Here is a 16,773-nt window from a genome sequence, read left to right on the forward strand (position 1 = left end):
GAGGTGTCAGGGCCTAGAACTAGGAGCCCAGTATATCTTGCTCCACCTGCGAGCCAGAAGGGGTCCTGCGAAATCAGGCACACACAGTCGCCTTCCGCGGGCCACACAAAAGACTAAGGATAAGAGGCAGAAAACACTGGAGCTGGGCTGGTGACCTGGTTGAGATCCTCTGGGTGGTGGTATGGGGGGGGGGGTTGTCAGTTTGGGTCCACCACCCACGGACACCAGCTCCTCTTCCGGTCTGTCTCCAAAATGCGCATGCGCACCACTGGCCTTTAAACGTGCACCGCCGGTCCATCCGGAAAAAGGATCCGGTAAACAAATTACAACCTTGCTCCTCCGCGGCTGAGGTGAACTATTTTCTCTAAGTCGGGAAGGTACTTTTGAGTAATCGCTCTCATATAGGGAACCCGTGAAATCCTATTTAGCCAAATCCCCTAGGGATGAAGACTTCCTGGAGTTTAGCCTGACGCTACGTAAACGAGGCTCGGAGGGACACTCCGCGGAGGGATCCGGTTTGTTGTGGTGAAGGGAGGGGGAGACGCTGACAAACCAAGATGGCGGCGGCGGCGATGGAGGCCGCGGCGGTTGGGAGGTAACTGTAGTGGTGAAGGCTGCGTTAGTTAGGAAGCAGCGGTAGAGTTTAGAAGGAACGGAACAAGACGAAGAGGAGGTAGCAGCGGCATCAGCCTGAGACTCTCAGAGTGCGGCAGCCCCACGCCCCCCTAGGCCCTCGGCGGGCGGCGGCCACCCGGCTTAGGGCCTAGTCTCCGAGCAGTGCCTCGGTTTCAAATAGCGGCGGCGCCATGAGTCCTTAAGGGAGGTTCGAGCCCTACGGATCCCTGGCCCAGTCGTCGGGCCCACCATGGAGCCGGGGTCTGACGACTTTCTACCGCCGCCGGAGTGCCCGGTGTTCGAGCCTAGTTGGGCTGAGTTCCGAGACCCACTGGGATACATCGCGAAAATCAGACCCATCGCGGAGAAGTCCGGCATTTGCAAGATCCGCCCACCCGCGGTAAGGCTTGGGACCGGTGGTCGCCGGCGGCGAGGCCGGGGATGGAGGACTAGGGTAGCCGGCGGTGAAGCGTGGGGCGGAGGGCAGCTCGAGGTGTGGGAAGGTGGGGTGGTTGGGACCGTTGTGAATGCGGCGCGGGTCGGAGAAAGGGTGCTGGGGCCAGGGGGTCCTCTCGTGAGGCGCACGAGTGACCTGGGATTTAAATCCTACCTCCATCCCCGCTTTTCAGGATCATTTCTTGGTTCCAGACAAGGAGTCTAGTGGGCGGGGAAGAGTTCACAGAGAGGCACTCCAAATATCTCTTAGTTACTCTGGATCACTTAGGTCAAGGCACCACTCAATAAGGCCCTTTTTCCACCTACTGTTATTACTTCCCTTACGGCAGGCGGCATAGTGGAGTGAAAAGATCACAGCTCAGAAGGGAGACAGACCTGAGTTCAAAACTCCGCTTTGAAGCTTAGCAGCTGTGTGACCTTGGGCAAGTAATGTAATCTCTCTGAGTCTGTGAAATGAGTCCCAGGAATGGTTGTTTCTAGGATTGGATTAAACTAGGTAGCGTCTGTGCGTAGTAGGCACTAGGTAAGGAGTAATTACTGAGACTGCGAAGGTGTTTGATGTGGTCATTGGTTTGCTCCTATGTGGGTTGACTCATATTTACTCACACCCTGCCAGGCCAATTCATCTATGATAACATCCTGGCCTGGTGGACCAGTCGTGAAATCAGTCTCACAGGGAATGCTCTGTCTGCTTCCCCTGAGGTGGGTTCAGGGAATTGTCCCCTTTTCCTAGTTGAAGGCAGTATCGGGCCTTTTCCTGCACATCATTCCTCAGACTTGCCTTCTGTGGAGAGACTTGAACCAGTCATCTTGGTAGTGTGGGCTGTGAGTCCTTCTCAGAAGATTTCCACATTTATGTGGCCCTGAATGTGGGAGGTCCCAAAGGAGAGGGCTTTCTCTGGGGCCCCCAGAAACAGAATGGAGCTATGGAATTCTACCTTTGGAACACCTGATTCCCAAATGTCAGCAACAAAAGGCCATGTCTTTCCTCCTAGACCTGGCTAGGCCAGGAGAGATCCCCCAAGGTCTCAGACAGGCTGCTTTCTTGCCAACATGGAGAAGAAATGATATATGCTATTCATTGACCACTTGGGATTCCGAAGGCAGGAATTGAGTTTGACTGGAACAGGGTGTTTTTGAGTGGGTGTCTCGGGATGGGGAGTCTCATTCCCACCTGAGGAGGGCACCACAGGCCTTCTTATCCAACTTGGTACTTTTGGTGTTCAGCCACAGATCTAGGCTGGTTTCAGATAGATCCTCTGGGAGGTGTTGGGTAAGCTAATTTCTTCCTTGTTGAATCCTGGCCACAGATCTCCGAGGTATCCTTGTCCATGGTGAGGGAGTGGCAGTGGGTAGTGAGAGGTCAGAAAGGCCTGCAGAAGGGAGAGGCTGGAGTCCTGGGCAGCCTTAAGGAGGCACTCCCTGAAGTGGTTGGGCAGGCTTATAGGGAAAAAAACATATTTGATATAAGGATTAGTTGAGGCCTCAATTTCCTTTTTTTTTAACCTGGGCAGGCTGACCTGGGTGTTGTTATCCTGCTTTGGGGTACCTGGTTAAGTCCCTGGTATACGTATGTGTGAGCAGAAGGGATCATTTCTTTGTTAGGCTTCTTTACCCCAACAGTGTGCTCCCCTCCAATCCAAGACACCTGGCTCTGGTTTTGTTTTGTTTTTTTCTTCTAGGCTACCATTAGGCAGGTGACTTTCTTCTGGTTGGAATTTGAACTGCTTACCCAAGTGATGCTTGGGCCCAGGGTAGGAACCTGTGTGTGGATGGGTTCCTGGGAACTGGAGGTTTGCCTTAGGATGAGTCATTTGGGGTCTGAATTGCTGAGCAGGTATTACTACACTAGGGATAGATGGGTTGGAGGACATTGTTGGTACCCCAGAACAAACCAAGGGAGCTTGGAAGGCTCTCACTTCCTGCATCAGGTAACCAGCTTTTTGTCACCACATACTAATAAAATTACCATATTGCACATTGGCACACAGTAGTATGAGACCAAAGGCAGGAAGTTGCTGGACCTTCCCCAGCTATCAGTTGCATCCACAGCTCCTGCTCTAGGGTTCCAATTCTGTAGTTTCCAGTTCTGCAGTTTCCTCTCGGGTGCTTGATGTTGCACTGATTCTTGTCTGTAACTTGATCCAGTGTGAAAGAAGGTGCCGGGGTTTTGGGTTTGAACACCTTTCTACCTGGGTTATCTGTGCTGAGGGAAGTGCCCTGCTCTGATGGGAGGCAAGAAGACATGGGAAGCTTGACTGGGCTGGAGCCATATCATTTTAGCCTAAATTTTCTCCCCGTTTCACTGTGTTTTCTACCCACTTTTGCTGGAGTTCAGGAGAAGGGGTGAGGAAGAGTATGTATGCTTACAAGTGTAAGTTCTCTGGCCCCTTTTCTAAAAATGTGGATATAGAAGAGGTCAACATCTTTTCCCCCTTACTGTTCCCCTTCCTTTCCTTCCATGTGTATACATGTATGTATGAACACTGGTGACTTGCTATAGTCCAGGAACCTTGGACCTGTAGTCAGAAGACATGAGTGACTCTACCACGAACTCAGCATATGATTTTGGAGAAATCACATTTCTTCTCTGGGCCTCATTTTCCCCATTTGTAAAATGAGGGCATTGATCTAGGTTATTCTAGGTTTTTTTTTTTTTTTTTTTTTTTTTTTTTCCCCCACGCTAATAAAAGCCAGAGCTCTGAGGAGGTGAGAACTTGGCCTGGGACATAGTGACCGGGGGTGGGTGAGGTACTGGAGAGGGGATTCTTTACAGTCACCCTTTGGGCAGGAGAGAACAAGCTCCAGCTTGAAAAGGCAGAGTCTCACTCAATTTCATTATCTTTCCCTGACTTCCCCCTCCTCAAATCTTACCATTCTTTGCCACCACAGTCTGGCATCCCAGCACTTACCTGCTCCTGGCTTCCTCCCCTATCTTCCTATACCAGGCATGAGAGAAGACCCACAGGAAGTCTTCCAGACCAAGGGAGTATGAGGACTCTTGATGTTCCTTGTTCTTTCCTGCAGTGTCTATCTCAGGTTCTTTAAACTGAGAACAGAGGTGAAAGTCCCAAACCTTTAAATTCTGCCAGAGTGAGAGCTGAGCTAACCTTTGTGTATATTGGTTTATGGAGTCAACCTTCGATGTCAGGTATTAATGATGACTCCTTTAAATAATGTTTTCATTCGAAAACCCCTTAATTTTTCCTGTTGGTTTTGTGAGGAAGCCAGAGCAGGAGTTTATATGCCCACCTTACAGGTGAGAAAACAGGTTCAGAAAGGTAAGATCATTTAACTAGTAAGTAGTAGAGCTAGAACATGAACCCAGGTCTTCTGACTACAGAGACTTTGTGTTTTCCAGTACATGCCTTGGTTATAGGGAATTAATGTGAGTGTGAGGAGAGTTTGGGGGTCATCAGTTTTGGGCTCCATCTCTCTGGTTTGAAATCCTGACATTGTACTGTTGAGAGGGGCTAGAAATTTCCCAGGGCATGTGCATGGAGTCTTGGATGTAGACTTGAGGGGCTGCTAGGCCTGTTGTGAGTTCTGGTTAGGGAAATAGGAGTGGGTAGATTGGGTGTTTGCCAGGTTAATGGATCTGGGGTGCCTAGAGGTCTGGAAAGGTGTAAAAGGAGTGCTGAGCTACTTTTATTACCCTCTAGTCTTGTACTACACTGAGATAATGCTAGTTTCTTTCCCCTTTCTATTCTTTCAGGACTGGCAGCCACCCTTTGCTGTGGAAGTGGACAACTTCAGGTTTACCCCCCGAATTCAGAGGCTGAATGAGCTAGAGGTGAGAAGACTTGTAGCTTGTGGTTGGGTTGGGAGGATGAATACCTGAGCTCTTATCCCTCTTCCTTCATACCTTCTCTGGCTGAGGTACTTTACTGTCAGGACATGGGGCATAGAGGAAGCTTTAGAGCTCCAAATAAAACCAAGAGCAGGGGCATTTAACATTTCTGATTTGGTGACCCAAAGGCTGGAAATGCCCCTTTTCCACAAAAGTTTGCTATTTTTGAAACTCCCCTGTCAATACCTACCTTCCTGGGTTAGTAAAAAGGAAATATGGGGCTAGCTGAGATGCTTCCTTCATGTATCTAATTCATCTATAGCTCTGTGCTTTCTACCTTCTTTCCATGGTGCTTGGTAAGGTGGGAGGTGAGGTAGAAGGGCAGGAACAACACAAGGACTGGTCTATGTGGAGGCAAGAATGGTTAGAGACAGGTAGGGGTCAGGCAGGTAGGCTTTTCCCTCTCCCCTTTTTTCTGTACAACAAGTCCAGGCCCTTTTGCATGGAAAGATAGGGTTCTACACCAAGGGATTGAGAATGTCCAGGGATAATGAGAGTGGGTGCATTAACATCAGTTCTAGGTAAGGTCCTGGAGTTTTCCATGAAAGATGTAGATTAGACATGTGCTTTCACTCCTCTACCATTATTATATATTCATAAGCCTTACTAGAAATCCTAGGAGTGATTGGACCCAGCTGAATACCCATGACCTGAAAGCTTACTTATCTTTGAGACCAGAGTTCCTTAACCTTACTATTGACATTTTGAGCCAGATCATTTTTTTTTGTCATGGTGTGTGATGGGCGGGGCTATCTTGTTCATTGTAGGATGTTTTGTCTTGTCTTGTCTTTCTTATTTTGTATGGGTGATTGAACCCAGGGGTTCTTAATCACTGAGCCACATCCCAAGCACTTTTTAGTTTTTATTTTGAGATAGGATCTTAATCTTGCTAAGTTGCTGAGGCCGGCCTCAAACTTATAATCCTCCTGCCTCAGCCTCCTGAGTCACCGGGAATACAGGCACTACTATGCCTGTTTGCATTACAGGATGTTTATCAGTGTCCCTGGCTTCTACCCTTTTAATACCAGTTCCTTTGAGAAGCATGTCTGATCAGTTCTGTGGGGTTCGGCTAGGGCCAGGTGTTGCCTGGCATTGGATGAAGTCAGGTCTTTTAGAGAGTGGGTGTCAGAAAGTTTAAAGAGTTCACGTAGAAGGAGTAATGGTTCTAGCCTCTTTTTTTTTTTTTTTTTTTTTTTGGGGTGCTGGGGATCGAACCCAGGGCCTTGTGCTTACAAGGCAAGCACTCTACCGACTAAGCTATCTCCCCAGACCCTGGTTCTGGCCTCTTAAGTGTTCTCATAGCCAAGGAGCCATAGGTCATTACATACCATAAACAGACCTTAATTCTTCTCAACTATGAAAAAGAAGGAAGTGTCATTGTTCCCCTCATATGGGATCAGGGCAAAGTAATGAACATTAATAATAATTCTCCCTACAACCAGGTTCTCTTACTGGAGTGAGGAGTTTATAGAATTGGGACCTTCGGGAGCCCTTCTTGGGTCACTGAGTTCGGGCAAGCATGATACATGCCTTGTTCCTAGAATCTTTGCCCCAGGTCAGGTACTGAGTTGGCCAGGTGTCGGTGCTCTTTCAGAATCCCATCTCTCAGTTTAATCCATTCTGCTTATAGCATGTACTCTTGTCCTTCAAGAGTTTCATGGAACTCTTGGATCTGGTTTCATGGTACATAAGGAGGTGATTGTATTCCTTTGGAGTCTTTATTCTTTGAAACCTACTTAGAGCTTAGATACAATTCTGAAGTTTCCAGAGGACCTTACTAGCCTTCTCATTGAGTTTACCCCTTTGGGGTAGGTGGACTGGCAGTTATGTTCTTTTCCTTTTATAATAAAAATATGGTGGATCCAGAGATTAGAACTGATTTGCTTGAGGCTAGACAGCAAATCAGTAGCAGAGGGAAAACTAAAACTTAAGTTGTTTGGCACCCAAGTATCTTGGTGCTTGCTGTGTGATATAATTCCTCTGATCCTTTGTGTTCTCATCGGTATAAGAGATGATAATACTTATACAAGCCTGTCAGGGAGATTGGGAATAAATGTATGTAAAGCTTTGGCTGTTCTGACTCTCTCTTGGGAGATGAGAGGTAGAACTAAGCACTGCTCAGTGTGAGATCCAGTTCACTAGGAAAAGCCCTGGGTTAGTGTACATGGGTGCTTTCTTCCCTTGCTCCTCCTCTCTAAGACTGGGCCAGAAGATAAGAGTTGGGGGAAGGGCTGGCCAGTCTCTTTGAGCCATTTCTTCTTCAGGCCCAGACAAGAGTGAAATTGAACTACTTGGACCAGATTGCCAAATTCTGGGAAATCCAGGGTTCCTCCTTAAAGATTCCCAATGTAGAACGACGGATCTTGGACCTCTACAGCCTCAGCAAAGTAAGAACAGGTTTTTTTCAAATACCCTCCACCCAACCCCAGTAACCGTGCTACTCTGGATCCTTGCTACTCTGGATATTAGATCTCTAGGCTACAGTTGAAAGGGCACAGCCTGATAGGGCACAGGCTGTCATCAGAACATCTTGGCCTCTCTTGCTGAAATTTGAGATCGGGAGAAAGGGGTAGCCCCCCATGAAGTGAGGGGCTGAATTTGTTCCCATTCCCCTTTCTACGGGCTGCTTCCTCATGTCCATATACACAGCACATCCATGTCCCTTCCTACTTGTCCTTTCAGATTGTGGTAGAGGAAGGTGGTTATGAAGCCATCTGCAAGGACCGTCGGTGGGCCCGGGTGGCCCAGCGTCTCAACTACCCACCAGGCAAAAACATTGGTTCCCTATTACGCTCTCACTATGAACGCATCGTTTATCCCTATGAGATGTACCAGTCTGGAGCCAACCTTGTGGTAAGGATGCCAGGCAGGGATAAAGTAAGGCTTTACCCCCAAACATGGATTTTCATGCTTTATCTTAATAAAATTAGCTCTATGGACTGGAGCTCTGGGAGCTAGACCTTACCCTATCAATTTTTCTTTCCTTCTTTTTTTTTTTTTTTTTTTTTTTTTTTTTTTGTGGTGCTGGGGATTGAACCCAGGGCCTTGTGCTTGTAAGGCAAGCACTCTACCAACTGAGCTATATCCCCAGCACAACCTTACCCTTTCCTAGTGGCCCTTTTTCTTTTCCCACACTGCCCAGGGTTAGAGGTCTTAGAGTTCTCTGTAGCCTACTATTACTTGACAAAGTCGTAACTGACAGAAATTCAGAGGAGGGAGGGATCTTTTGGACTAGAGTGGTCTGGGAAGAGATAGTCTGATTTACTTTGGGAGATAGTTAAGGAGGGGTCATTGGAAGGTGGAATGACTTAAGCAAAAGCACTAAGAATCCCAAAATGCATCTGGTGTCAAGACTTGTTGAATGGGGACTATTGGTGTGTGTCAGGGCAGTGGACCACAACTCTGGTGGCCATTGGGTGAGTTTAGAGGGAAGTTCTTGCTCTTGAGGACTGGACATTCCATGCCCTGACCCTCCCTTTCACATGTCCCCAGCAGTGTAACACTCGTCCATTTGATAATGAGGAGAAGGACAAAGAATACAAACCCCACAGCATCCCCCTTCGACAGTCCGTGCAGCCTTCCAAGTTCAACAGCTATGGTCGGCGGGCCAAGAGACTGCAGCCTGATGTGAGTACTTCCCTTCTTATAACTTAGAGTTGCTTTGGGGTCAAGAGAGTCTTCTCCTTTCCTCTGACTAAGGCTGCGTTCCCTGTTGTACCATCTCTCTTATTCTCTTGAGTTTTTTTTTTTTTTTTTTTTTTTTTTCCGGGGCAGGGAGTGTGACTGGGAATTTAACCCAGGGGCACTGAGCCACTGAGCCACATCCCTAACCCTTTGTATTTTTTATTTTGAGACAGGGTCTTGCTAAGTTGCTGAGTCTGACCTTGAACTTGTGATCCTTCTGTCTCAGTCTCATAAGCTGCTGGGGTTACAGGCATGTGCCACCATGCCCAGCTCATTCTCTGAGTTTTTAAGCATTGATGTACTTCTTTCTGGTTTCATTCTTGCTCAGTTCTCCATTCTCAGCTGCACTATTGAGCTAGATCTTGATCTGTTTGTATAATACCTTTTGTATGTCTCCCCTTCTTTTTTTTTTAATGTGCTACTGAGGATCGAACCCAGTGCCTTACATGTGCTAGGCAAGCTCTCTACCACCGAGCCACAACCCCAGCCTTCTTACCTATCTTGTTCCTTTCCTGACTCATTCTGCTCATAGAAGTGGAAATCTTTTTCTTTATTCCTTGTATCCTACCTTTAGGCAGAAGCTTAGGTGCCAGGCGTTTTTGGTGGTGGGGATAGAGCAGAGAACAGGATAGATACTGTTCCTGGCTCATTGAAGCATGTAATTCACCAGATAATAATAGTCACTGCCACTAATTGATAAAGTGAAACAATGTTAGATTTTTCTTAATATTTGTTATCCCTGAACTGCCTCATCACTGTAAGGTAGGAGCTAATAGTCTCATCTTAGAACTGGGAAAACAGATCCTGTCTTTAATTACTTTCCATTAGAGGATTGAGGAGGGAGCTCATTTACCCCTTGGGGGATACATAGTCTTGAGTTATTCTTTCAGAATGGGGCATTTAGCTCCAATCTTGATTCATTTCTTCCTTTTCCTCATAGCCGGAACCCACAGAGGAAGACATTGAAAAGAATCCAGAACTGAAGAAGCTACAGATCTATGGGGCAGGCCCCAAGATGATGGGTCTAGGCCTCATGGCCAAAGATAAGACTCTGCGGAAAAAAGGTGAGGCCTAACAGACTGGGGATGGTCTCACCTGGGAAGAGGAGGTAGGGCCCTAAGTGTGTCAGACCTATGTTTAGAACCACTTTTCTTTCTCCTAGATAAGGAAGGCCCTGAGTGTCCCCCCACCGTAGTGGTGAAGGAGGAGTCAGGTGGGGATATGAAGGTGGAGTCAAACTCACCCAAGACCTTCCTGGAAAGCAAGGAGGAACTGAGTCACAGCCCAGAGCCCTGCACCAAGATGACCATGAGGCTACGGAGGAACCACAGCAATGCTCAGTTTGTAAGGACCCAGCCCTGATTTTCTAATGTTCTGCTTCATATCCCTTCAGTGAGCATTTTCTCAGCATGGCACTGGACTAGATTTCATTAAACAGACAAGTGGGTCAGGTGGGCCTTGCCCTCAGATAGATCAATTAATTGGGGAAATAAGGCCAACTCATTTGGACCAAAGAACAAGAAAGGGTGATCAAGTGCTTTCTACATGAAGTGCTGGAAGGGTCTAGAGAAGGAAACTCACTTGTCCATTGCTTCAGGATAAAAGCTAAACTCCTCATTACCATGCATGGTCTTGTCCCTGGTGTCCTCTAGCCTTATTCCCCAGCACTACCTCACTCCTCATCTGTTGTAGCCACACTGAACTATTTGTGGGTGTATTTGTTTTTTCCCCTGAGATGTGCCATCCCCTTTCATACCTGTATCTTTGCATGTGTTGTTTTTTCCTTGAAGTTTCTCCTTGTGCTCTACCCTATTGCCAAGCTTCCACTTGCCTTAAGGTTTCATTCAGTGTCAAGTGTCACCTTTACAAAAAAGTTCTCCCTAAAGGCTGATTTGAGTGCTTCTTTCTCTAGGCTCCCATAGTACCCTTTATGGGCCACTATTGGCAGTTTTAAGTTTTTACAAACACGGGTATCTAGATTACTGTATGCCTTTGGAAGGCAAATACCATGTCTTACTCATTTCTGTGCTGTAAGAGTCTAGTGTAATGCTGAACACAGGTTCAGTAAGTGTTTACTGAATTAATAAAACTGGGAAGATTCAAGACAATGAGAAAGATCTTTTTCACAGCTCCACCCACTTATATGGGAAAATGGGACATGCATGCAGTTGAATTCCAGACCTCACACGAGTAGCTAATACAGGGCCATGAATGATTCAGCTGGCAAGCACAGCAGGTTTTCACACAACTCTCTGGACTAGGGTTCTGTCTGGAGGGCCCTGGAGTTTGAAGGCTGGACAGAGCCTGTGTTGATGAACTCTTACTTCCCTCCCCTGGCAGATCGAGTCATATGTATGTCGGATGTGTTCCCGAGGGGATGAGGATGACAAGCTCCTGCTGTGTGATGGCTGTGATGACAACTACCACATTTTCTGCCTGCTGCCTCCTCTGCCTGAGATACCAAAAGGTGTCTGGCGGTGCCCAAAGTGTGTCATGGCGGTAAGGCTTTCCCAACCCATCCATACAGGGTATCCTGGCCTTTCTTCCTCTGACCTTACTGAAGGCAGCCTCCTAGCTCAGCCACAAGCCTTATGTTTTGGTTCCCTGTGGTGGGGTTAGTCTGAGTAGAGCTTTCGGGGATAGAGGAAGAAGAGACCCAACTTTTGCTCTTGTTCTGTGGGAGCTCCTAGACCACCCATGGGGAGGTAAATGTCATGAACAGAGAAATTGCGTGTGGTTACTTATAAGCAGACACAAAATTGGGTGTTAGAAACTGAGGTGTAACAGTTGAGAGGAAAGGAGAATGTTAAAGGGTAGTAATCAGGGAATGTGTCAGGAATGAGCTTTGAGGGACAGGAATAAATTTCTTTTTCATGTTCTTTTGCCTTTTGAGATTTTTATTGAATTTTTTTTTTTTTTTTAAGAAAATGGACAAATTACCTATTGCCACCTAGTGATACCCACTATTGATAATGTATATAATAAAAAAAATTTTTTATATATGTATATATTTAAGTTGTTGAAGGACCTTTATTTTATTTATTTGTATGTGGTGCTGAGATTTGAAGCCAGTGCCTCATACATGCCAGGCAGTTGCTCTACCTCTGAGCCACAACTCCAGTCCAATAGTCTGGTATATTTTTTTTTCTCTCTCTCTCTTTTTTTTTTTTTTTAATTTTGTTGCTTCTGTGTAACTATCTTTAACAAGTTTGGGATCTTATTATATATTGTCATTTGTTACTTCATTTCATTTTTCCCTATGTATTCAAGGTATTAATTTTTTTCCATCATGTGGGTATAATGTTTATTTAGTTGTTTTTCTATTATGACATTTAGATTGGTTTGTAGTAATGTGGACTTGAACTAGGAAGAGGTGAGCAGGCATTCCAGCCTGGGGAATGGGAGATTATCAGGAGCTGAGTTGTATAGGGAAGAATGTGCTTAGGGCAGGTAGGGGCAAGAAGGAGAATAGCTGAAGCAGCAGTGAAGGCCGAGGACCTGGGAAGTCTGGCAGGTCCATTTCACGAGCTTCCTGCTTTTATCCAAATTCCTGGTGCTTGTCTACTACATTTCCCTCTGGGTTTCTGGAGAGCACAAATTGATGGTCTTTCCTCATCTTAGGGACTTAACTATGGTTGTAGAGACTGGATATGCATGTGTACACACACACACATCTATGGGGAAGGACCAGGGTGATGCAATGCACAGTGGCCCTGGCAGCAGTGGAGATTATAGTATGGAAAAGTTTGGATACCAGTAGTGTTATGAATGAAGAAGACTGTGAGCTCCACTGGGCTCTCTAAGTGGTTATGAGCCAGTGGACCAGGTTGACATTTATTTTTCCATCATGATCAGGATGTATGTCTGACTCTGGGGTACATAGAGTTCTTATCTGAAATTATGAACGTAGGTACAAGTGAGGCACACCCATGTTCTGTCTTCTCAGACAGTCTAAAGAACAGGAATAGTGTAGGGTGTGACACTATAGAAACTGGTTCCTTCATTTTCCATTTAGTAAGATATAAGTATATTCAGTACCATTTTCCCAGTCTGAATAGTTCCAATCTGGCCATTAAGAAAGCTTCCTTAAGAATCCTGTATGAACTCATACTTACTGGAGAGAAAAAATGGTAGCAGAAGAGCATGGGAGAGAATATTAAATCCAGAGCTTATGGTTTAGATGGTAAAGTCTTAAAGGAAGAAAAGAATATAAGTTATAGCCATGAGGGAACAGTTTCTGGAAACTCTGGGACTGAAGTCAGGTTTTGTGTTTTTTCTTGGTACTAGGGATTGAACCCAGGGTGTTCAACCACTGAGCTACATCCCCAGACCTTTTTATTTTTTTACTTTGAGACAGGGTCTCACTAAGTTGCTGAGATTGGCTTTGAACTTGTAGTGATCTTCCTGCCTCAGTCTCCCAAACCACCGGGATTATCACAAGCATGCACCACTGTACCCAGCTTCTTTTTTTTTCTCTTCTTGAGGTGGAGTCTTGTTACTTTGCCCATGCTCTTGAATGCATGGGCTCAAGTTATCCTCCTGCCTCAGTCTCCCAAGTAGCTGAGACAGGCATGCACTACTGTATTTGGCTTGAAGTTGAGTTTTGAAGAGTCAATGAAAGAAAATACGAGAGGGTGTAACTTAGTGGTAGAGCACTGTTCAGCATGTGTGAGGCCCTGGGTTCAATCCCCAGCACTGCAAAAAAAAAAAAAGTGGGAGAGGACATTTCAAATAAGGCGGATCTATGTGAGCAAAAACATAATGGGAGTGTATGTGGGGGATAGAAAAGATGAGTTAGGCTCAAATGGTAAGAGAAAAAGGTAGAGGTATAAAGAGCTGCCTCAGAGTCCTTGAGTGCTGATCTAATATTCCAGTTGCACTAGTGAGGATTCTCTATCTTTTTGCCTGTTTTGGTGACATGACATGTTCTTTGAATTTTAGGAGTGTAAACGGCCCCCTGAAGCCTTTGGCTTTGAGCAGGCTACACGGGAATACACACTGCAGAGCTTTGGCGAGATGGCCGACTCCTTTAAAGCTGACTACTTCAACATGCCTGTGCATGTAGGTGATGGAGAGCTGGGGTCATGTTGGAACTAGGGTCATAGTTATTGGTTCCTAATAGTCTCACCTCACCTAGGTCAGTGGGGCCGGGATAAGATATACCACAGTCATCTGCTATCCCTGTTTCCTCAGATGGTGCCCACAGAACTAGTAGAAAAGGAGTTCTGGCGGCTAGTGAATAGCATTGAGGAAGATGTGACTGTCGAGTATGGGGCTGACATCCATTCCAAAGAATTTGGCAGCGGTTTCCCTGTCAGCGACAGTAAGCGGCACCTAACCCCCGAGGAGGAGGTGAGTGGGTGAATACCATGGTTATATGTCAACTGTGAGCTTAGGCAAGTCATTCAGTATCTGAAAGATTCAATATCTCTCTAAGATGGGGATAATTATGCCTGCCTTATGCAGTTGCTGTGAAATTTAGATGAAATGCTGTCTGTAAAGGACAGTTTAGTACCTGGTATATAGATGCAAGATGGGTTCTTTTGCCTCTCTGAACCTATTATCTGTGAAATCAAAATAATACCTGTCTTGCAAATGTTACAAGAATTAAATGAGAGTGTATGTAAAATAACATGGCAGAGTGCTTGACTCATTCATAGAAAGTGTTCAGGGAGTGGGATTTGGTTGCACAGGAAAAATTGAGGGCCCAGGCCTGTTTCAAGGGAAAAGTGACATTTGGGTTCAGAACAAGCTTTTGATGTTTGTTTTTAAGTTTATTTTTAACTGATATATTAAAATTACACATATTTATGGGGTGCCATGTGTTGTTTCAATACGTGTGTGTATATATAAAATTTTATATAATATATATTATATAATATATATAAATATATATATAAAATGTTTAAAGAAAAGTAAATATTTATGGTGAGAACATTCAGAATTCTTTCTTCTAGCTTTTTGAAACATATAATACATAATTGTTGTTTATAGTCATCCTACTGTGCAGTAGCATACCAGAATTTCATATCATGTAACTATAACTTACTATCCATTGATCAACCTTTCCTTGTCCTGCCCTCCTTTCTACTTTCCCTGGTCACTGGAACCACCATTTTACTCTCACTTTCTATGAGGTTTGAACTTTTTTAGATTTCAAATATGAATGAGACCATGTGGTAATTGGCTTTCTGTGCCTGGCTGATTTCACTTAATATTATGATCTCCAGTTCCATCCATTTGTTGCAGATGACAGGATTTCATCCTTTTTATGGTTGAATAGTACATTGTGTATATTTGCCACATTTTCTCTGTTCATTCATTGGTTGATGGACTCAGGTTAGTTTCCGTTTCTTGACCGTTTTGAATAGTGCTGCAATAAACATGGGAGTGCAGATGTCTCTTTGACATATATACTAATTTCTTTTCTTTTGGATATATACCCAGTAGTGGAATTGCTGGATCATATGGTAGTTCTATTTTTAATTTTTTGAAGAATCTCCATACTATTTTCCAACATGGCTATGCTAATGTACATTCTTACCAACAGTGTACAGGTGTTACCTTTTCTCCATTTCCTTGTCAGCACTTACTATATTTTGTTTTTATTTTTCTCTTTTTCTGTATTGCTTGGGATCAAATCCTTGTGCATACTAGGCAGTCTCCACCCCTGAGCTACATCCCCTGCTTCTTTATCTTTTTGATAATAGTTATTCTTACTTAGGTCAGGTTATATCTCTTTGTGGTTTCACTTTGCATTCTCCTGGTGATTAGTAATACTGAGCATTTTTTCAGGTATCTGTTGGCCTTTTGTATGTCATCTTTTGAGAGATGTCTATTAAAGTCTATTTCTGTTTTTAATCAGGTTATCTATTTTTTGATAATGAATAATTTGAATACCTTATTTATTCTGGATATTATTCCCTTGTCAGACATAGTTTGCAAATATTTTCTCCCGTTCTGTAGGTCGTCTCTTCACTCTTCTGATTGTTTACTGTGCAGGAGCTATTTAGTTTGATGTAATCTCATTTGTCTACTTTTGCTTTTTTTCACTCTTGTTTTTGGGGGTCTTATGTGGCATAGAACAAGAACCAAAAATCCTTGCCCATTTCAATATTCTGACATGTTTCCCCTGTTTTCTTCTAGTAACTTCATAATTTAAGGTCTTATATTTAAGCCTTAATCCATTTAGAGTTGTTTTTTCTTTTTTTTTTTGGGGGGGGGTGCTGGGGATCGAACCCAGGGCCTCATGCTTGCAAGGCAAGCACTGTACCGACTGAGCTATCTCCCCAGCCCTAGAGTTGTTTTTTCTTAATAATGAGAGATAGGGGTCCAGTTTTATTCTTCTGCATATAGATACCAGTTTTCCAAGCGATGTTTACTGGAAGGACTGTTCTTTCTCCAATGTGTGTATCTAGTGCCTTTGCTAAAAAATCATTTGGCAGAGGGCTTTGACTTGTAGGTGGTGGATGGATAGATCAAATTGAATTGAAATTTTGTGTGTATGCATTTTGGGGGAAAGGGAGAAGAAAACTTCGGTTTTAGATGTTTAGATGTGATCCCCAAATATCTGACCTTACAGGAGTATGCTACAAGTGGTTGGAACCTGAATGTGATGCCAGTGTTGGAGCAGTCTGTACTATGCCACATCAATGCAGATATCTCTGGCATGAAGGTGCCCTGGCTCTATGTGGGCATGGTCTTCTCAGCCTTTTGCTGGCATATCGAGGATCACTGGAGTTACTCCATTAACTACCTCCACTGGTGAGTGGGGCCCTGAGGAGCGGGGGAGGCAGTCAGGATGGGCTTTCTGTGTGACCACATTATGTGTTCCTTTTCTACTTGAACAGGGGTGAGCCGAAGACCTGGTATGGGGTACCCTCACTTGCAGCAGAACATTTGGAAGAAGTAATGAAGAAGCTGACACCTGAGCTCTTTGATAGCCAGCCTGACCTCTTGCACCAACTTGTCACTCTCATGAATCCCAACACTCTCATGTCCCATGGTGTGCCGGTGAGTGCCCAGGAAAAGTGGACAAGGAGTAGGAATGATTTAGTGATATCCTTTTTGGTGGCTGTGGTAGTCTTCATCTGAATTTACCTCTGCCCTCATTCTGTTCTATCTTGATTGGGTTGTAGGTGTGACTGTTCTAATAGAGACCCATGATA

General features: G+C 44.9%; 1 protein-coding gene across 9 annotated transcripts in view; it reads left to right on the forward strand.

Moving 5' to 3' along the window:
* Positions 1-366: 366 nt before the first annotated feature.
* Positions 367-16,773, forward strand: part of KDM5C (lysine demethylase 5C) — a 33,602-nt gene continuing 17,195 nt past the window's right edge. For 2 of the 9 annotated variants that reach the window (XM_079123806.1, XM_079123807.1), the window contains exons 1-12: positions 367-1,015; positions 4,787-4,864; positions 7,186-7,308; positions 7,604-7,774; positions 8,414-8,548; positions 9,546-9,669; positions 9,768-9,949; positions 10,946-11,104; positions 13,547-13,666; positions 13,799-13,957; positions 16,188-16,369; positions 16,456-16,618. In XM_079123806.1, coding sequence (XP_078979932.1) covers positions 866-1,015; positions 4,787-4,864; positions 7,186-7,308; positions 7,604-7,774; positions 8,414-8,548; positions 9,546-9,669; positions 9,768-9,949; positions 10,946-11,104; positions 13,547-13,666; positions 13,799-13,957; positions 16,188-16,369; positions 16,456-16,618 — 1,746 coding nt within the window. In that variant the 5' untranslated portion in view covers positions 367-865. Of the gene's footprint in view, positions 1,016-4,786; positions 4,865-7,185; positions 7,309-7,603; positions 7,775-8,413; positions 8,549-9,545; positions 9,670-9,746; positions 9,950-10,945; positions 11,105-13,546; positions 13,667-13,798; positions 13,958-16,187; positions 16,370-16,455; positions 16,619-16,773 lie in introns of all 9 variants that reach the window. The other 7 variants (XM_079123801.1, XM_079123803.1, XM_079123800.1 and 4 more) reach the window with 5 other exon arrangements.

The sequence above is a fragment of the Sciurus vulgaris genome, assembly GCF_902686455.1.
Source record: "Sciurus vulgaris genome assembly, chromosome: X".
Taxonomy (NCBI): domain Eukaryota; kingdom Metazoa; phylum Chordata; class Mammalia; order Rodentia; family Sciuridae; genus Sciurus; species Sciurus vulgaris.